This window comes from Oreochromis niloticus, linkage group LG10, assembly GCF_001858045.2.
Source record: "Oreochromis niloticus isolate F11D_XX linkage group LG10, O_niloticus_UMD_NMBU, whole genome shotgun sequence".
NCBI lineage: Eukaryota > Metazoa > Chordata > Actinopteri > Cichliformes > Cichlidae > Oreochromis > Oreochromis niloticus.
In genome coordinates this window covers 4,152,361-4,174,191 of record NC_031975.2, presented here as the reverse complement: position 1 = coordinate 4,174,191, position 21,831 = coordinate 4,152,361, and the positions used below count along the sequence as shown (strand labels likewise).

The 21,831-nt window shown below is 39.6% G+C and overlaps 1 protein-coding gene across 1 annotated transcript in view; it reads right to left on the bottom strand.

The window, feature by feature from the left end:
- Nucleotides 1-21,831, bottom strand: part of igsf9bb (immunoglobulin superfamily, member 9Bb) — a 146,264-nt gene that overhangs the window by 63,140 nt on the left and 61,293 nt on the right. The window contains 7 exon segments of the mRNA XM_013274190.3: nucleotides 3,497-3,608; nucleotides 7,000-7,150; nucleotides 7,691-7,807; nucleotides 8,188-8,328; nucleotides 8,574-8,716; nucleotides 14,077-14,222; nucleotides 17,757-17,898. Coding sequence (XP_013129644.1) covers nucleotides 3,497-3,608; nucleotides 7,000-7,150; nucleotides 7,691-7,807; nucleotides 8,188-8,328; nucleotides 8,574-8,716; nucleotides 14,077-14,222; nucleotides 17,757-17,898 — 952 coding nt within the window.

Sequence of the window (21,831 nt, the reverse complement as noted above, 5' to 3'; positions counted from 1 at the left end):
AGAGATTTTTTAGGATTTTGGGATTTTTATTATGTTATGCTTAAAAGTACGTTTCTTTATCTAAATGTGTTTGCTCTTTCAGTAGGTCACACTCTGTGCAGACTCCTAAATGTGGAACTTACACTCTGTGCTCCACAGGAAGCCTGCACGGGTCTATTTTATCTCTTCCTGTATCTCTTCCTATATGTGCTCGGTGAATAAAAAGACTGTTTTTTTTTACTGGCGATCGTGGCTCAAGAGTTGGGAGTTCGCCTTGTAATCGGAAGGTTGCTGGTTCGAGCCCCAGCTTGGACAATCTTGGTCATTGTGTCCTTGGGCAAGACACTTCACCCGTTGCCTACTGGTGGTGGTCAGAGGGCCCGGTGGCGCCAGTGTTCGGCAGCCTTGCCTCTGTCAGTGCGCCCCAGGGTGGCTGTGGCTACAATGTAGCTTGCCATCACCAGTGTGTGAATGTGTGTGTGAATGGGTGGATGTCTGGATATGTAAAGCACTTTGGGGTCCTTAGGGACTAGTAAAGCGCTATATGAATACAGGCCATTTACCATTTACCATTTACTGCAGGGTGCGAGTCTCCCTGAGTCTCACCCGTGTACACGTTAAACCTGTCTGAGCGTTTTTATTCTGACCTGAGTTGCAAAACAGGAAAACTCCTGACATTTCTTGGTCCTTCGAGCCGGATGGGACACAACACTTTTGTGTGACCCCACAGGAAAGCCTCATCAAGTCCTGCCGGACAGGAAAACTCCTGACAGTGACTTATAGCCTTCATTTTAGGGAATGACCAGTCTTATAGGTGCATTTCTCTAATTAAACCAATTAACCTGTTTAACAAACTATTCTTTCAATTTAGACATTAAAATGAAATCATAATTTTCAGGTAATAGTTTGATATAGAAGCGTTTAAACTAGAACCATAGAACTGGAGAGGGCACCACTGCTACTCAGATAAATAAGGCTAGCTTTTGGCAGCAGCACTATATCTGATGTTCGCTTTATGTCTTTCTCTATTTAAGTGGTGCAACAAACAACATTCTAAAATTGTTGGTGTATCAATTTTTAGTTTTAAAGGATGGCAAAGATAGATATTTTTTGTGTGGATCACATACAGGACAATGATAAATGTTATTACATTTACTGTAGAATTATATTGTTGTGTCTTCAGCATTTAGACGCACCAGAGTACCGTATTTTCCGCACTATAAATCCGGCACTTAAAATCCTTTAATTGTCTCAAAAATTGACAGTGCACCTTATAATCCGGTGTGCCTTATGTATGAATTCTGGTTGTGCTTACTGACCTTGAACCAATTTTATGTTGTACACGGCGCTCAAGAATCTGTCAAAAAATGTTTTAGTATGACTTTGGTAAGCTACGAAGCCGCAACTCTTGATGGATTGTCGGAGCATTACGACTACCGTAGTCAGGAGCCTTGCGGAGTAATCTGGGTCCAAAACTCTGTCTGTTTCAGGTCCAAAGTCAAACGAACACTGCGGCATTACTGAGAGTTAAAAACTGTCTAAATTCTTTCACCTTTAAAAAAAATTATCAGTGTTTCTGATTTACCAGGTGTAACAATTAAGTTTAACATCCAGGCATCCATGAAAACAGAATTTAGTCAATTTAACGGAGTTAGAAGTTAGCAGGAAATTAGCTCGCTAGTTTCCACCTAAACATGATATAGCATGTTCTGACTGAGAGATTTCTGAAAAAATTCAAACGTACAGCTCTGCTATCACTTCCAACATAAATGAAGACAGAAAACTAAACGACAGTGACGTTTGTAGGGTTACTGAAGTTGGGCTAGCTGGTATATAATGTTGTGCTACGTGATCGCTAGCGACACAGCTATGTTAGCATAGCATAAACACAGTGAAGCTGGAGGATGAACGCTAACTTTTTTCCACTCGATAAAAGTTAACGTGAGGGTTCCCGATGGTTAGGGACAAATGCAATCGCATGGCAGGATGCTGTAAACGGACCAAACTTCAGTCAGGAGAACAACTGAGATAATCCATCCACAATACGAGGTTAGTCATTAATATACTGCAACAACATGGGAATAGAGCAGCTGCCAGAGAATTCAACATTAATGAATCAATGATACGGAAGTGGAGGAAGCCAGAAGAATGAGTTGAGTAAAGTTTGACTTAGCTGACTGTTTTGTTTCGCTTAATTTGCTTTATAATCCGGTGCGCCTTATGTATGAAAACAGACCCGTTCATCGTCAGTGCGCCTTATAATCCGGTGCACCTTATGATATTTTGAACATTTTGATTTTCATTCATTTAGTTTGTTTAACATGGCTAAGTTCACATGTACCGTACAAGTTACAACAAAATGTGTAAAGTTTCTTGTCTGTGTCATCGATTCTCCTATTTATGTGGACCTCGACAGTACACATGTACCACTGGTACTCTGCTCTCACACTAGCTTTAGCAACTTCCATTAATTTATGGGGATTTGAAATGCTGCAGCATTCTGTGAATAGTCTGCATATTTTAGACATTCACTGTGGTCAAAGAGTACATCTAAAGCTCAAAATAGATTTGTTTACTTATTTTTTTATTTCTTCTCACATTTCTCATTCATCTTGTCTTGATCCCTTTGATTTACCTCGTGACATTCGTCTCTTACGTGCGTCTCTAGTTTGACAATAACTGAACTTCATAAAGTAGAGATGCATCTTGAGCAACTACCAGAGTGAATTCTTTTGTCTGTATCAATTTTTTGTCATTATGTTTTCAGTACATTTTGTTGTCAGTAAAGTGTGCCTTTGCTTAAGTAAGCACCGGACCTCATATTCAGCTGAGCTATTAATACTCTATAGTACTGGATTTAAAAAAAAAATCTACTTCAATCTACCGGAGTTTCTTTGACATCTAATAACTACACATAGTGTTCACATCGATCATCCAAAATGCAAATGGTTCCCTTGCAGACCTGGGTTAAAATAGTACCACATGTTCCCTGAAGAAGTTTAAACACCACAGACTTTAATATGTAGACTTTAACAACCCAGGATTGGCAGCACATCATCAACTCACTTTGTACTGCATTATACATTTTGGACATTTCAGATGTAGGAAAATATAAGAATATAAGAAAAGAAAATATTGTGATTCAAAATGTAACAGTACCTGCCATGGCTAAAATCTTGTGAGACTGAACACATATTTTTAACCCAAGCCTTTTCCCTAGTCAAGCAGTGGCAAAGCAGCAGCAGCAGCAGCAGCAGCAGAACAGAGAAGTCTGGGTTGAGTTCAGTTTAGTTGCGGTATATTTTGTTATTGTTTTTATTGCGTTCCTCAAGAAAATTCCAAGAGCAGAGATGAAAACTCACAGACACTGGAACTCCATGTATTTTCCATCTCTATGTTTTCACAACTGTTCTGAACACAACCCTGGAAAAGACATTTTCAGAAATAACAGAGGACACATTGGAAGAAGAAAAAGCAGGAAGCAAAGCATGCTGGGATGACTCACACATGGCCATACCAGACTGAGAATGTCTGCTGGAAACCTCCATCATATCCTGCTTCCCAAGACACATTGGCCAAAGTGGAGTACGCAGCCACATGGACATTGGTGGGGGCGTGGGGGCTTGTGCCTGCAGAGAGGGAAAGCAATTTTTAAAAGGGCACATTAGTCACCGAGTTGCCCTGCTGTGGTACCCTACATTTATTTTACCTGTCAAACAAACTTATTGTGAGCTGAGTTGGGTCCAGTAATGTAAAATTTTACCTGCATAGGAAATACTGCCAGTAAAATGGCTCAATGTATTTTTATTTTTATTTTTTTGCACTGTTTGCATTGTTTACTTGTTATACTTGAGCCAAAAAAACAGGAAAATAATTTGGAGCCAGTGGGATACAACCAACAGTACAGAAGTGTGTAATTTTTTTTGCTCTGTATTGTATCGTTTAAAGAAAAAGTTCCCTGCGGAAACAAGGTGAATTATCGTTAAATGTCCTAAAATGTCATAACCAGGGGTAGTACAAAAGTGATCAACCTTGGACTGCCATTTAATTTTGCCTTTTAGTTTCCTTGTTTTCCACTGAGTTATTGATTTGTCGCTAGCTAGCTAACACAAACTAAACTAGGACTGTTAGCAGCAACCCAGTGATATTGCATTCTATACTGGCACAATATGGTGCTAGACATGATCTAAAAACTGTAACCTAAGACATTTCATTTTAAAATCTAGGTTCACGGAGAGTCTAAAATCTGTGACAGTTTTTTTTTTTTTTTTAGAGTAGGCCTCCATGGTGTCAGTTAGCCTTACATTTAGTGTTTCATGTCCACTTGTAAACTGGAATCCAATACTGCTTCCTTACTTGTTAAAAATGCACAACAGCATGACTAAAGGTCACTTTTAATTAGTGTGAATACTGATAAGCATTCATAGTATTGTTCTTTTAATCTTTATTATTCCATTTTACATATTCCGTACGTTTCGGCATCTATCTCCTTCAACACCGTTCAACTTGGAAAAACCATACAACCACCATTAGATTCCTCTTCTTTAGGACATTACTGCTTGTATTTTTCTCATTTTTAACTTTCATATTTTTTAAATTATTCAACTTTATTCAACAAAAATTTACCATGTATTTCAATGGGAGAATCTTCAATTTCGCATTCACATTTTTATTTGACTACATTAAAGTAATCAAATAAAGACAGTTTTGATGGAGCTCCTGACCCAGCCCAAGTGTGTTTGTCTGTGTGAGACAGATTTATTTTAGCCAGGGGTGATGCCAGAGGTCGTGCGTTTTCTCAAGTCTATTTTCTGTGAGACAGGTTCTACAGGATCTTCTTGATGGCACAGCGGATGTTGGTGAGAAACACGTCATTTCCCTTCTTGTTGAAGTGAATTCCGTCCTTTCCGAATAGGGTTTCATCATAATATCTCACGGAGGGATGTTCAATGATGAAGCCTCCAAAGGAATGAACTGCCTTTCTCATGACTGAGTTTACAGTTTTTTCGCCCATGTTCATCATGTACTTTGGATTTCTGTACCTCCACACTTGGCGTTCGTTGATGCAGGAATATAGGATTGTCATGGAGGGGATCCTTGCATGCAGTTCAGTCAAGTCTTTAGTCATTGCAGAGGAAAGTTCGTGGGCGGATATGAGTCCCAAGTCGTCGCTGCCTGCATGAATGACCAAAATATCAGGTGGACTCTTTCTGGACATCAACTCTGCATTAAAACGAAGAAGGACGCCATCCCAGCGCATCCCTGTTTTTCCAAACCAATGAACATTGGCATCAAGTCCAAAGTTTTCTCCAAACGTGTGGCGTGCTGCCCATTCTCCTCGCTTTATGTAACTTGAGCCGGTGATCCATATGTTAGGTACCCTCTGCTGTGTCTTGCTCATTTCAGTGTGACTGCAGGGTCTCTCTTTAGAGAAACGCCGTTGCTTCTTTGCTGTGGAGAAGCTTCTTTTGTCATCAAGTCGATCCTCAACTTCAGATCGCTTTCTTTTTGATGCAAGTTTGTTGCTAGTTAAAGCAGATTGATCAACCATTGATACTTTCATCACACTAGGTGGACTTTGCACTCCAGTGGAGAAACTGCTCCGTACTTGGCTTGTAGACACTGGCTGTTGGGTTGGATCATCTTCTAGGCTCAAAATGTAGCCATCGTTGCCCTCTTTCATCCAATGTTATTGTTATTGTAGTGGATGTTATGGTTCTTTCATAAATGTCACCAATGCACAGCCTCCTCTCTGCAACTCTTCCATAGAGTCCAATGTTAAAATGGCTCCCAAATTTTGTCTGAAAATCAGAAGTACAGGCTGTTTTTACACTGCCACCACGTCCACATTATAAACTCCACAGGCATGAAACCTGAGAATTCTGTAGACTGGACATTACTGGCGCTCACGGTGAAAGAATTTTGTCTATACAACTTGTAGTTTTTTCTTCAGAAGCATTTGTTTCAGGGTCACGTTTCTGTTTATTTGAAGCAGCAGAAGAGAGGCACATGTGTGTGTGTGTGTGTGTGTGTGTGTGTGTGTGTGTGTGTGGCACCACTGGCTGGAGTCGCTATAGCAACCAGGCTCACACCTGCCTGCTTAATGAGCTCTGTCTGTCACTCTGCCAAGATCAATCTTAAAAACTTCTGTTTCAGCTGCTGCTGTGTGCAGTGTTTGCTCTACAGCTATCATTTAACGCTCAAAACGTAGCCACCATTGTTCTCTTTCCAACAGTGTGTCTTCCAAAGCTCAGAGATCTAAACTTTTTAAACTGTGTGGATCCAAGTAGAGGGATAACCTTCTAGCTGACCCATTGAAATACTTGGTATTTTCAGTCAGGAGTTTATCTCAACAGCAGAAAAGACCCCAATTTTCAGTGATTAAAATAATATGAATTTTTAATATTCATTCAGATGTTTTCTGACTCTGAATTTTCTTTTGTCATTAGTCAGCTTTTTCAAATGTACATTTTAAACATGTTCAGCTACTTTCCAACTTCCTCTGTGTGAATGTCAGCTTTCAACAGTTCTGCACTTTTGTTTTCAGGTGAAAAATTCTGTATTTTTCAGCTCATTTAACATTTTTAACTTAAAATTCAGCAAATATTTCATTTCAGCTCAAAACATTCAGCTATCAGCATTCACACAGCAGTTTCTTCAGAAAATGCATTTTCTAGTTATTAATTATAGATTTCAACCAACAGTTCAAGAATCTCTAACACATAACGAAATGCTACTTTCTAAGCTAGTTAGCTTCAGTTAGCTAGTAACTTAGCATTTAGTCAGTTCTGGCTCTAAATAACAATTCTTAGTCTTTCCCTTCAGGGTTGCTATAATATTGCCAACTAATCTTAATCTGCAACATAAAATTAAAAATTTGGCAGTAAGAAATTAGAAGCTGCTGGGGAAAGAAGCCTTGGTGAACAGCTAACACTATAGTTGCTAAAGAAAGAGAATTTGACATTTGTATGTGTGTGTCTACATGTCTATATGTGTTTGTGCATTTATGTATTCAGGTACCTATGACTTGGACGTGCGTGCTGGCAGTGATGCTCGTGGCAACATTGGTGGCGACACACTCCCACTCCCCATGGTCCTCCTTTGTGAGTGACTTCAACTGTAAGCTGCCTCGGGGCAGAACATTGTGCTTGCTTTTACTGGGCTTCCCTACCTGCAATCCACCCGGAGCATGGAAAGATAGAGCCAGCCAATGCAAAAGATAAAGAAAACAGTGCATTGGCATGTGTCATACAAAATGTACACTTCAAAGAAAAAAACAACAACCAGTAGTTTAACAGCTACTAAAAAGCCCAACCTACCATCTGACATCTGCAACAATACAAAATGATAAAATGTGTGTTCAGTAAATGGAAGACAGAAACAATAGCTAATCATACAGTAGTCAGTAAGCAGGATTAAACACACCCCATGATTAAGAAAACAATTGAGAGAATCTAATATGTTCCCTGATTGCATTTTTTATAGACATCATTAAAATGTGATTAAAAATGCTACAATGACATACAGTACAGTGCAATTAAAATCGGAGCATCCACGACAGTGATTTTAGAAATGAAGGTTCCTCAGTGGAAAATAGTGAATGTGACATAACACAACAAGAAGCACGGACTAATGAGCTGCCTTACACATGAGATTCAGTGGACAGGCTGTGCACATGTAGGGAGGATGTATGATGTGCAAGGGGATTTACCTTCCTCCATGTGATGTTGGGAAAAGGGTCTCCCTCTGCTTCACAGGGGATGACCAGTTCTCTTCCAGCCTCCTGCCTGTACACCCCTCCAGGAACCACTGAGAATTTGGGAGGGTCCTGCCCAGAAAGAAATTGAGAACAGGTGTCTTCACTGAAGACTGCACATCAATGAAGTTGCATTTAATCCTGGAGACAGTTGGATGCCTGTGCCCTTCGTATTCAGGGTGAGATTGTTTGAAATGGGCAAATTAACATCATGTTGCAGTTGTTAAAAAAGTTGAAAGAGTGGAAAGGTTTATGTATATTATTTATTTAATCTGCAGTGTTCTGACAAGTTCCTGTATTTCAAATGAATAAAAAATGTTGCAATATGCAGTAAACTGTCTGCAAATGAGAAAACAAATCCACACCTTTCAGACTTCAGTAAATCCTGTCAGTAAACCTTTAAATACCAGAAGAGGGATGTGCTGAGTATTCACACATGTGAATATATGTACCTTTAGCACCAGGGGAGCAGGAGGCGACCATCCCATGGAACCCAGGGCATTGTAAGGCATGCAGGTATAGGTGCCAAGAGAATCCTCCGTCACCTCTGCCACACGGATGCTCCCATCTTCCATTTGACTCCAACCAGGGTACTAAGGATGGAGAAATTGTGCTCAGCGGATAAGGAGTAGACAGATTACCAGTGTGATGGTTGTCAGTAAATACAAATTAAAAAATCCTAAATCTCTTCTCTTGAGTAAGAAACAGAGAAGTGCACTGAAAGTAAAACAATCAATGTGAAAAATGTACTCACAACAGCAGGAATTAAGCATTCATTTCCGGTCTAAAGTTAGGAAAAGTGGAAGAGAGGAACCAAAGCAGCAACGCGCCGGCTCACCTTATCGATCCGCAGAGGGAGGCCATCTTTTTTCCACTTAACCAGAGTTACAGGGGGGTTGGCATCTACAGGACAGCGAATGAAGCCAGGCAGACCAATGGCTGCGTAGATGACTGATGGCATGTTTACCACACGGGCAGGATCTGGTGAAAAAAACACAGAGAGAGAATGACTCAGGTGCTAAACCATCACTTTGTGGCAGCGTGATGCCTGTTAGTTGTTCTAGTAGATGTGCAGAGAAACAGAGAGGACACTGTTCACAGAATATGGGCTCATCATCATTGAAAATAATAATAATTGAAATATATGACAAAATAAAATAGTAAATAAATGAATCAAGTTATTTATATGAAGAACATCTGGTCTGGTGAATCCTGGTTAATGTCAAACACCTCTGCACCTTCATTTTATTCAGAATCTAAAACTTTTCTTTTCCTAAAAACGTATTGTTTGCAAAATAAATGTCAGTATGATCTGCTATTTTCTGCTGTTTGATGTTTTCAGCTCCCCTGAGGCACATCTACTACACAATATTAATACTAATAACATGCCGAACTGCCTTTACTTGTCTTCGTTCCAATCTGTCAAAGCTTACATGTAGGGATGGCATCACTGTTGACTTGAAATGACTTTAGATTCAGATGGATGCATTGGTTTCTAGTGATTAAATTACACAAAATCTCATCCTCCATGGAAATTGATTAGGCTGGACAAAATGTCAGACTGTACATGGAAATTACAAGTTTACTATTCTGTCTGTTTGCTAATCCATCCATCACAAGTAGTTGATGACTTTGCTATTCATAACACTGACTGATGCTTAAAGGTACATTTTAGGAATTTGGGGAAATATGCTATGTTAGGTCCATGTCTTCCAAAGGTGAGAAAAATCATACTACCATCGCATCTACCTCTGCTTATTTACTATTTACAAGCTACAGCTACAGCATATAGTTGAAATGTAGCCCCAAACCATGAAAGCTCCTGATTTTCGGTGCAGTTCTTATGTAATTTGACATACCTCAGCCTTTCCCTTTCTTAAGAATGGCTTCTTGACTGCAACCCTTCTCCTGAGACCGTTTCTGATGAGGTATCAGTAGCTGGCTCAACGAAAGGCTCAGATGTAGCTCTCGGGGCATGTGTCAGGTCCTTGGTGGATTTTTTTATGACATTTTCAGACACTGTCCCTATGCTGTAGATGGACTGTTACTATCTTTGTGCTTCACTTGAGCAGCTTTCTTAAGGTTTTTAAGGACACGCCACACAGCATCTTTTTGGTGGAATAATGCTATTTTATGATTGTCTTAACTTTGGCATTTCATGTAGATTTAGCTGAAAATATAGGAACAAATTATGCATGATTACATAACAAAGTGCTTAAAAATGTGATCTTTGATAGGTTGTTATGGGTAGACAGAAAACTAATATATTTATTGAATTAGTTGCCTTCTTCATCCTTAAATTATTCATAGGTCAGTGTTAAGTGGCTTAACAAGCAAATAAACATTTCTCTGACAATGATCAGATACAAGGACTGGGCTGAAAATGAGTGAAAAAAGTACCTGACTTCTCAGAGGTCAGGTACTTTGATACTAACCTATATTTAAACAGTTAGTTTGAAGCCTCTATTGGGCTGAATGAGGAATGGAGCTTCAATATTCTTTTCAGTGGTTACAGAAACATAAAAAAGTATTGTATTATAAGGCAACTCCGATCAATTATGAAACAGTTTGGCAACCAAAGCAAGGTTTTACAAGCTGTCACTTTACACCATTTTTATTCAAATTCATCCAGTAATTATAAATATTCTCAAACCTTACCTAAATATGACTAAGTAAGTGACATGAAAGTCGTTGTGATTTTCAAATGTATTTGTAGTCACAGTTAGTTACAGACAAAATCAAAAATTCCTGTGACATCATGTGACACGTAAACTCCCCCAATCAATCATTCAGAGCAGCTCGGATTAGTTCAAGGTTATTTGATCATCTCTACTTTAGCAGACATCCTTCCAGATTTCCCCTCTCAATTTTAACTCTCAAATAATAGGGATTTGCTATGATGAACAAGCTCAGCCCGTTGGTTTCTTTGGGACAGAAAGGACGACTGATGGAGGGAAAGGGACGCAAAACTTATTCAATCTGGAATTGTGAAGGGGTTAGAATAGTGTAATGTCTGAATGAGGTCAGGGAGGAAAGCTTCACAGTAAGCACTGGGTGATAAGGAGGAGAGATGGTGTGAGTGGGAGGAGTGCTATCTGCAGAGCGATGAAGAGAAGGACGAGTGAGGCTGAGCGTGGGAAAGAACACAGGTGAGAGAGGGAGAAAAAGAGACGTGTCACCAAAACAACTTTGCACTACAGTAGTTGTCCTCTAAAGTCCAAACCTCTGGCTGACCGTCATTCTGCAACAAAGAGCCCAGAGGAGCACTGCCACTGGCACCACAGTCAAGTTTCTAAATATAGCTCTGAGACAGCCTATCGCTCACGACACGCTGGTTCCCACTACAAGATGCTTTGGGGGAAGTTATTCACTGGCAAGTGCTTCGGGAGAAAGACACAGACAGTTGAGGAGAGAGATTTAAACCAAATAAGACATGAAAAAGAATAATGACATAAATAGGGGGAGTGGTTGAGGGTTGATAGAGAGAGATAAAAAAAGGAAGAGGTGAGAATAAGAGGAAAGAATATGGCACAAAGAAAAGAGAGAGCCCTCTGCAGTCAAACAGAAAAGTGGTCCTACAGCAATGATGTAATCCCCTCTCCTCTCACTGCTCCCTCCCTCTTGTGACTGCTGTTGCCTACCTCTGTTCTCTCTCTCTCGCTCTCTCTCTCTCACACACACACACACACACACACACACACACACACACACACACACAGACACACACCACAATCTAACAAGGCGGGAGAGTGAGGGAATTCAAATTGTCTGTTGCCTTGACTACTGCCGATGGCCGGTCACCAGCAGACAAGGCTGAGCTCTCAGTGCTCATCCTGAGACATGCAAATAAAAGCCAGTTGCTTTTATTTAGTGGCTCAAGCTGGGAGTGACTGATGGACTGATAGAGTGTTTTATGATAGGACAGAGAAATGAAGAGGCAGGAATAATCATGAAGATGGGGGAGGGAGAGACAGAGAAGTGCTGGTGTGCATATGAATAAATATTCATAAATGGGTACAAATCAGAAGAAGTAGTGAGGGAAGAGAAGGGGAGAAAAGGGAGGATGTGGGCAGAAAGCAACCAGAAGCAAAATAAAACAGAAAAGTATATTTGAGAAGCAAAACCAGTGTTTGCATGGGATTATATGTTTGGCTGAGAAGTGGAACAGAGTTAGCCGGGAGACTAGTCGAGTGTCCAAATTGATTCCACGGTGCAGAGCATGCACTGAGTGTATTTCAGTTGATTTCTGGACACACAGTTTCACAGCTGTGTCAGGTTTGACTCAAGCCCAGACGGACAGAAACTGGTGTCTCCTCTTAACAGCGCAGAGTGATGAGGAGTTACAATGAGTTGTAGGCAGCCTGTCTAGGGCTCGTGTTAGTATTCGGCTTTGTCTTACCCACATTCTTAAATATGCACACTTTACAAAACTGGAAGATTTTTTTCCAAAGCTTTTCCATTTGAATGCTCCAAATGGGGAAAATCTGTTAAAAATTCAATCACAGGCAATCACCTATCCTAAGTTTTTCTCAAACCTACATGGGATACCAGTGATCATGTGAATGTTACAGATGCTGAATAAAAAAAGAAGTTGTCAAGAAGTTTAATCTATTGAAGTTTTGTCGCACTGCCTCTAATGCTCTATTACTCGACCTGTCTTACTCTTTTTCTTTTTCTGTCTTTTTAGCGTTTAATAATTTAATAGTTTGATAGCAACTTTTATCAACTGACCAACCTGGAATGGGTATGGACTTGTACCCAATGTTTGGCACGTCGGGGTCAATGATGCTGAAAAACGATAAAGTGAATCTTTCTTCATGGAAAATATCCAGGGCTGATGAAGCCAACTGGGAGTACCAAAAACTGCAGTTCTTCTAGTCAACCCCATGCCTCCAAGAAAAAATGATTGACTTAATAGCATTAAAACACAGGTTTTGGCCTCTATAAATAGTTTACCCCTTCCTTACATCTCTACAGATGGCAATTATTTCTAAATACCTATCCATCTAGATACTGTAGTTAGGAGTGTGGCCCCTGTGTTGGTGACCCCACAAAGGCCATTGGTCCCTCCGCTTATTATAGTCAGTACACTGGACTTCTGCACTGTCTTAGTGTTGTTCGTACCTTTTTGGATGTTTTTATGCTTTATTTTCAAAGAAGAACATAACAGATTTACTCTTTCCCCCATAGAACCACAGTTGTATATATTAGTGCATTTACCAATTTAGCACTGAATACAATGTCATGATATAAAAGATCCAAATATGTCCAAGTTTCAGTTATCTAGCTTTTGAGGTGAAGTTGAAGAATTTGGAGGTCGTCCTACTTTTTCATTATTCTGTCCAAGTTACCAGTAATAGTGGTAGCAAATCAGCTCAGGCCATGAGTCTACCACCACCATGCTTAGCAGATGGTACAGTGCTCCTTGGACTTGCCCATTGTTCTGAGTGTTGGTCAACCTAGTACATGCTGTTAATCACTATAACTATTAGTTATAGTCAATTCATGATAATCAATAACAAGAAGTTAATCAGCCAAAACTGTATTTTTATCATCACTTTTTCCTTTTCTCATTCTCCTCTTCTTCATCTGACTCCACTATCACTGCTCTCACCTCGCTCATCTCCCTCTCATTCTCGCCCTCCTCACCTGAAGCCTCATCTCCTGAACCGAAGTCAGAGCTCTAATGCAATCAAATGTGCATAAACTCACTCTTTTATTCCCGATTACACATGTAATCCTTCTACTGTATTTGCGGAAAGCTGACAGCAAGCTGGTGATAAAAACAACATGTGATTATAAGCTCAGGCAATATGGCGGTGTGGTGGTTGACACTATTACCCCACAGCAAAAAGGTCCTGAGTTAGACTGGATGCTAGCTGGCTGGGGAGAGCATGCAGACTACTGTACACACAGAAAGGCTTCCTCCCACACCCCAAAAGCAGGCTGTTAGAGGGGTTAGGTTAACTGGTGATTCTAAATTGCCCATAGGTGCCAGCAAGGTGATGCAGGAGATATCAAGGAAAATAATGCTTTATTATAAATACACACTGAACCTGGAATATCGATCATATCGAAGGAAAGAGTTAAGAGATGAAAGTCATTCAGTTTGTAAAATTTTAATAAATGCAGTTGAAAGCTTCTGCAAAATGCAGAAAAAGTTGCAACAACCATCAAAAGCTGTGATGAAACTGTCTCTCATGGGTGCTGCCCCAGGAAAGGATAAGCAAGATTTCATCCTGCTGCAGAAATGTTCATTTAACAGCACCTCAGACTAGAGCACACACCACTGCTATGTACCAAGGTAAAAAAAGAGAGAGAGAGAGAGACAGGGCACCTACATTGCACTGTTAGGTAGGCAGAGGCAGTCGGTGGTCGGCCCAGGCTGTTGCTTGGAGCACACATGTATTTCCCAGCATCTTCTGGCTTGACGTGGGCAATTATTAGGGAGCCGTCTATGAGAATACTGACTCTGCGCTTTAGGTCACTGTAAAGATGAAGAAAAGGGAAATGATCAGTCAGCTGTCAGCTTATCTGACATTAGGTCATCTGACTACAAAAGAGGGCTGGCATTTCACTATAATCCAGGTCCTATTCCAACATAAGATTCAGTCAGTCTCCAGTAGCAATCTTCCACACTGAAGCTTTACACTCCAGTTGCTGAACGTTTGTCAATGACATTATTGACAGATACACATATATGTTGGTCATTCATTGATGATATAAGACCCCTGTATTTAACCTCTATATTTAACTTGCTATTTTTTGCTTATTTCCCAGCAGATATGTAACTTTGACTTGTGTGTAACATGCAGCTTGAGTCATGATTCACAGTTGGTTGCAGAGGAACTATAAGTCTACAGGCTTCAAAGGTGGCTGAAAATCACAGGAGCATGTACTTCCCCATGCTTGTTACTTACTACCCTACAGCACAAAATAATTTGAGTGTGAGGTTGATGGATTTATTGATGCCAGTACCACATTGTATATTTCAGACATATAAAAACTCTATAAACCATTCAGTTTGTAGCTCTGTGCCAGAAGGGAAGAAAGGGATCACAGAGGTCCGGGTTCATGCTTCGCTTAGCGTCAGACACAGTGCTGCAGATTTCTCAGCTGCCCCTTCATCCAACCATAATCCTTTTTGTCATCCAAAAGGTGTTCGGCTACTATGAGATCTGATTAGTCACATGCAGCATGTATAAATGCAGCATTTAAATGTCAACTTAGACATAGTGTTACTTTTTAATCAATATTAGTCAATATTGATTAAAAATATTAATAAATATTCGTTTTTACTTTTATTTCAACTACTTTTGATTACTGATGTACATTGGTGGAATATTAACTAACTGCATTTAATCAAGTACTATACTTGAATCTTTTTTTTTCAATTTTCAGTTGTTTCGCTTCTATTAGACATTAAAGGTGGAAAAAATAGGAGGGAGGAGTAAGAGAGAGAGTGGGGAAACACAGGATGTGTCTGGGTCATTCTGACCCAGCAATTTGAGTTTCTTGTCTTTTGGTTCTTTGAGTCTTTTTTATTTATTAGGTTCTCTGTGTATTTTATATTTCTTAGCCCAGTATGGTTATACTCCTGCGTTTATTCTGTATTTATAGTCTTGGTTTGCCTTTGTGATTCCTCCCCTGTCAGTCATGTGCATCTGTCTGTTCCCCCAGTCCAGGGGTGTCCAACTCCAGGCTTCAAGGGCCGGTGTCCTGCAGGTTTTAGATGTGTCCTTGCTCCTTGATTTAAATGGCTAAATGACCTCCTCAACATGTCTTGAAGTTCTCCAGAGGCCCGGTAATGAACTAATCATTTGATTCAGGTGTGTTGACCCCGGGGGATTTCTAAAACCTGCAGGACACTGATACATGAGGCCTGGAGTTGGACACCCCTGTCCTACTCAGTCTGCGTTCTTCCTGTTTTGCTTTGAAAGTCTCTCCTCTGTGTGTGTTCTGTTTTGTGCTTCCCCGTCAGTGGAATTAGTGCCTGCCATGTTTCCCAGGTGTTTCTCTCTTGTATTTGGTGTCTGTGTCTTCCTATGTTTTACAGTTTAGTTCTGTATTAACTTGTGCCAGCAATAAGGCTGAGTTTTTGTGTTTAAATCTTGTCTGTGGGACTGTGTTTGGGTCCAATCCTGCCTTCCACACACAGTACATGACAGGATGGGACGGGAAAGAAACAAATAAGGCAGATTTAAATGTCCTTCTGCCTTTGGTTATCCGACTTCTAGGCTATCTAGTATGCATAAAGCTTTTAAAGTGAAACTTGATATTGCATTTGTAGAAGCTCTTGTGTCCAAAATTTTTTTGTCTTATTATTTGATTCCAGAATATTTTGGTACACAGAGTTTATTCTAGTCAACCCAGTGACTGTAAGATATCATCATGCAAAACTGTGGCTAAACAAAACAGGCCCAAATTGGGTTCCTTGGAGTACATCTAGTTATCCAGGTGTCCATGTTCGTGTAGTTTCTGTTTTACTTTGACAGTCCTGTGTTAGAATCTTGCTTTTAGCTTCCTGCCTGTCTGTGTGTGTGATTAGTCCCAGCTGTGTTTTCCTCCCAATCCTCTTTTTCTCGTTACCCTCTTGTATATGTAGTCCCCCCCAAACATTGCACTAAAACAGTTTTTGATGTAATGTGATGCAGTGGGAATGTGAATTATAAACCTGTCTTAACTTCAGGCTTTGGTGGCTGCTGGGCACTTTATAGGCAAGCAAAATGGGCAAGTGTATTGCATCCATTCGCATCCATTAGCAGTGGAAATGACAACACGTGGTGACACGGGCAGACTAATATTACTGCAGGATTATCGAACAAAATAAGTGATATAAACAATCGATTCTTATATTCACTAAATCTAAAATGAACCTTTAGCCACAGATACGTTTGTCTGTATATTCACGCAAGTTTTCTCATATACTTTTTTAATTTAATGATCTGTACACTTAGTTAAATTTTTTGAATTTCACAACAATGAATTTTTATGGTGTGAGAAGGCAGTTACATAAAACAGCAAAGTGCTTGAGCAATATTATCTATCTATAATCTAATGCGCCACAGGAAGTGGCAATACTGTTAGAAAACAGCAGCGAGTTCAAAAGTTTAACGATGTGAAAGACAAGCGCTCAGCCTTCTCACAAGCTAAAATGCTGCTGGATTTTAAAACTTATTTCGCCATCGAAGCCTTGTTTAATTACAAGCGCAAGGCACACTTGCTTCTGAGTAAATCTCTTAATAAGTAATCAGTTTCATCAATTATTGAAGAATTCTGCTGCTATGTTATAAAAGCTGTCATGTACAAGCGTGACATGAGAAAACACTAGCCTGTTGTTTTGGTAGTTATTCATTATTTATCCACTGAGCATAGAGTAAGGGGTTTTAGTTCTGCAATGCAAAGGTATCAAATATTTTCATGTCTAATGCCTAAAAACCTGAAATCTCCTCATTTTAAAGGATTATGTTTGGGAAGAGCATAGTCAGAAAGTCACGTTAAATTCTGCTTAAAGATGCGTATGTGTTTAGCTGCTCAGTTAAAAAAGGGGGTATTTCCTCTCTGTCACTACTTTCATACTAGCTTTTGACCATCTATTACTTCTACCTTTTCACCTAACTTAGACACCTCCAAACACAACTCTTGGTAGATGCGCCTATGGCATGAATGTGAAAGTTCTGGATTCACAAGATTTTCAGAAAACTTGACCTCTGACCTTGAGGTCACTAAGATTCAAACTCATCTGAGATTATATGCACCTATGTTATGAATTTCAAAATTCTACATGGCCCATTCTCGATTTATTGTATTCACAAACCCCACACTGCCCACCTGCCCGGCAGGGTGACAACGATACCCCATCGGGCTTTTACGACTGAGAGGTGACAATGAGTCTGTTGCAAGTCAGTTTAAGAAGTTATTGTGCTGAATATCACCACAAAAACAGCACAGCACAGACTCTTGTACTGTACAAACAGGTGAGTGATAGAGCAGACAGTAATGAACCCGATCATAACTTTACTTCTTGAAGAAGACGTTGTCCTCTTCCCAGAACCATGTGTAGGTTAGGTTGCGAGGGTAGGCCTCGGCCTGGCATGTGAAGAAGGCGTCCTGTGAGATGTTCACTGTAATGTTCTCCGGTGGTGATATAATAAATGGAGGGCCTGGTGGGAAACACACAGAATCAGTTAAACAAACACAAGGCTAAATATTTTCATTGGCAGGTCTAATAAACCTTTATCATATTGAATATTTGCTTGACAGGACATCTACTTTTCTAGAATGAAATATGAAATTTAAAAGATGAAATAACAGAACCACTAATGCTGTGGTGCGGCTCACCGGATGCTCGTATTAAATATGCTTTTATTAGAAATTATTTAAGAATGAGAATGAGAATTATTTATGGAATAATGTAAGTAACAAGTTGGATAACTGGATAACAAAACAGCCATCACACATGCAAGGTTCTGTGCTTGGTGACCGCTGCATTGTGCACTCGCAGGCAACTCTACTCTCAAAGCTAAATTCTGATCATTCTGGTCACAGAAATCAGTCTAACCTTTAGAAGGTCCAAATGTGACTGGTCACTTTCAGCCAGCTGCTGACAGGTTCAGTTCAGAGAATTTTAAAAAAGCCAGCTGGACTTCTTAGGTTAGTGTAGCTGTTTCATCGATCATCGAGAGGCTTCTTCAGTCCTTCAGACAAATCATAGGGAATCCCAAGTATTTAACCCCTAGTGTGGGCTGTTTTCTTTGGAGGTACTCCTGAGGTTCCCTGACCCACTGAACATGTCACATGAGCCAGTGGTGGGTCATTACGATCACCAGGGCTAAAGAGTGAAGCCACTGTAGGACCTTGCCCTACCCCATCATGTGACCTATTGAGGTCACCTGAGGCAAGGTAGGAATTAGGATTTAAGTGCCTGGGAAGGGATCTCAAGACTGCACTGGCAACCATGGACCTGCTTTATGGATGAGCAGTTCAGTCAACATTTGGGAATCTCTTTACTCGCCCTAGAACTCATTTTTTGTTTTTCTCTCACCCTCCCATAATTCTTGGTTTTCCACAGTTTGAAAATTTTAAATCCACAAATCAACTGCAGTTGCAGTTTCGCTAACAGTCTATTTCCCTACTTTCATAAACCTCCAGAGTTTGTCTGACAGCACCGTTCCCAGTTCCCCGTTACACTTGCGTATCGTTAATCTTTTCTGTTCTGTGAATAAATTTTTTGAACCTCTTAACTGTGGTCTGAGTCTGCTCCTTGGTTCTGGTAGATGCAAAAATATGACAATTTGTTGTCTTGATGCATGCTTAATTATCCAGGTAGGTAAATCCCAAAAGGTTGATTCTGTTCATTCTGGACATGGTGTTTTCAGTGGGAGAAACATTTCAATGGGCTTTGATCAGTGGTTGTTGACCAATGGTCGTGACAATTTGCATATTAATGATCAAGGAACTGACCTCCCAGCCCATTGTTCATTCAGTGGGCTGGTTTCAGTCATTGTGCAAATGTACTGTTTATAAGGTTGGGGAAACCTGCAGTCAGCTGAGACTGAAGAAGTCACTTGGATGAGTGATGAAACATTTCTTCGCTTTGCATGCTAGGTCCAGATAAATAGAATCAACCTTTGGGATGACAAGTTGTTAGCTTTTTGCAAAGTTAAATTAGACGATTTTGCTATTAAGAGTTACTTCTGTTTTGTACATATGGCTGTATTTGGCTCATGACTGGGTTCAGTTCGATATTGAAAACATAAAAACTGGAGAATTCTAAGGGAAGTTTTGAAGCACTTCCATCCCACTCCTGATACATGCAGTTAGACATGTTTGCTGCAGACTGAGTAACTTTTTGTTGTTGGATATAGAAAAGTTTATTTTGGCTTTAATCCCGCTAACTCTGACACTCCTTAAGGAGTGCACAGTTGGTCTTGTCTTTGTGAAATATACCTCTAATGCGTAAGCCTTTTTTAAGGTTCAAAGAAAAAATCGTCTGGGAAGCACGGTTTGGGTTGTTAGTTCATCAGAACTACTTTCTCACTGTGGCTGGACAAACTGTCCTCTTCTGAATTCTCACACCAGACAGTGGGAGAAACATTCATGTGACTTAATGAATTAGGCAGGTTCAGTTTGTGACCAAAAGCAGTTCACCTTGTTCTGTTCCTCATGAAAATTAATTGGTGTGGCAGCAGCCGCAATGCATTTTCAAAGAAGCTACCAGTAAAATGTTCAAATTAATACAAACTAATTATGTGTCAACTCAAATCTGTTCCCACCTGACTTTTTAATGTCACGAGACCCTCATCAAGGACATATCACATCTGAAAATTCCATTCCTGTCAGCTGAATTGTGAGTTGTCATGCCGAAATGTAGAAACGAGCATGGTGTACTTTATGTAATGATGGCTTAACATGTGCATCAGACACATTAAAGACTTAAAGATTGATGAAGGCTACAGTTACAGTTTTTTAACTGGCACTTAAAACCACAAAGCATTAATCATATATCATATGTCTACAGAACAAATATTGATTATGTAGGAATTAGTTGACATGCGCTGGTTTGGGGTCACATTAGGTTATTTCTGGCCGTAGACTCTAATGCATGGATTAACACAACCACCTCTACTCTGAATTCTTAATGTCACTGCAGACCTCAGAGCCATGTCACATACTTATTTTGCACTCAGTAAAGGATTATGAAAATTTATTGAGTGATCCTTGCTGTGCCAGATGGATCCTCGTTGCAAGCATGGATGTGTTCACACTGCGATTTGCAATCATTTCCTCCCTCTGACCATAACCAGATCTATAATCACACTGTTTTATCTGGAAATACAGTATTTACTGCTTTCTGCTAGATGTAGTAGTAGTAGTGTGGAGTAGGTATCAGGATTTGTTATTTATTATTATGAGTCCTTAAAAATGTGACAATATTACTCAAAACAAGATGTGATGTAAATGTAAAAAGTCTGGGGTCATTTAATGTAGAAGACCTCATTTAAATATGTCTACTGTGTCTGAAGTGACAAAAAGCTGAATTTACTAAAGGTTAATGAAGTAATGAAAAAAACTTGCCACCAGTCCCACCTGAGCACCTTTATTTGCTGATGAGCTACAATATGCAGAGCTAATTATGTTTTTTATTTATGCAAAACAAAACAGCTAATTCACATAGTTTCCCAATGAACTGGAAATCTGTTAAAAAGAATCAGAATAATGGAGTTTATTTTGTGTTTATGAGGGATTGTCAAACCTGCAGTAAAAATACTTCTTCATTATTGTCGTTATTATTATATACCAGTTCATGTTGATTTGTGATTTGACGCTATAAACATGAAACTGAATTGAATTATTTATTTTCTCTAGAAAAGAGAAGCTGACACATGAACCGACCTGTAGGTTGGCAGAATTACTTTACACATCATTATATTTAGTAAAACATGTATTTTTATTTCAGCTGTATTATTTGTTATGAGTCTTTATGGTTACAGAGTTTAACATTACATGCACTGTAAGAACTCTTTCAACCATTTCTATTGGAGCTTAAAGCTTCAGCAGTATGAGCTATTGCTTACTGAAAAATACAGTTTATTGTTTGTATATAACTTTATGTTTAGTAAGACATTCATAGTATAATGCAGCATAATGCAATCATAATAATTGTACTTTAATTTCATTTGATAGCTGTGCTTTAGATTGTAAAGGACTGAAAGGTTCAGCAAAGAGTACAGACAGTGGCTGACAGAGCTGAAGAAACAGAACAGTACCTTGTCAGCAAATTAACCCTTCTCTTTGAAATCTCTGTAATATGAAAACCATAAAATCAACCTACTAATATTACACAGACCATCAAATACAGACAAAAGAACCCCCACCCCAACCCAGCATCTACACTATAACAGCTGCTTTGGAATAACCTTTGACTTTCTCCTAATGATGCACGTCTACACACACACACACACACACACACACACACACACACACACACACACGCACACTTATGAATGAATTTCCACTTTGTTCATAACTTGGCTTCATACAAGGATGGACTTTAAAGAATGTCACCAACATGCACACACACATGCAAACACACA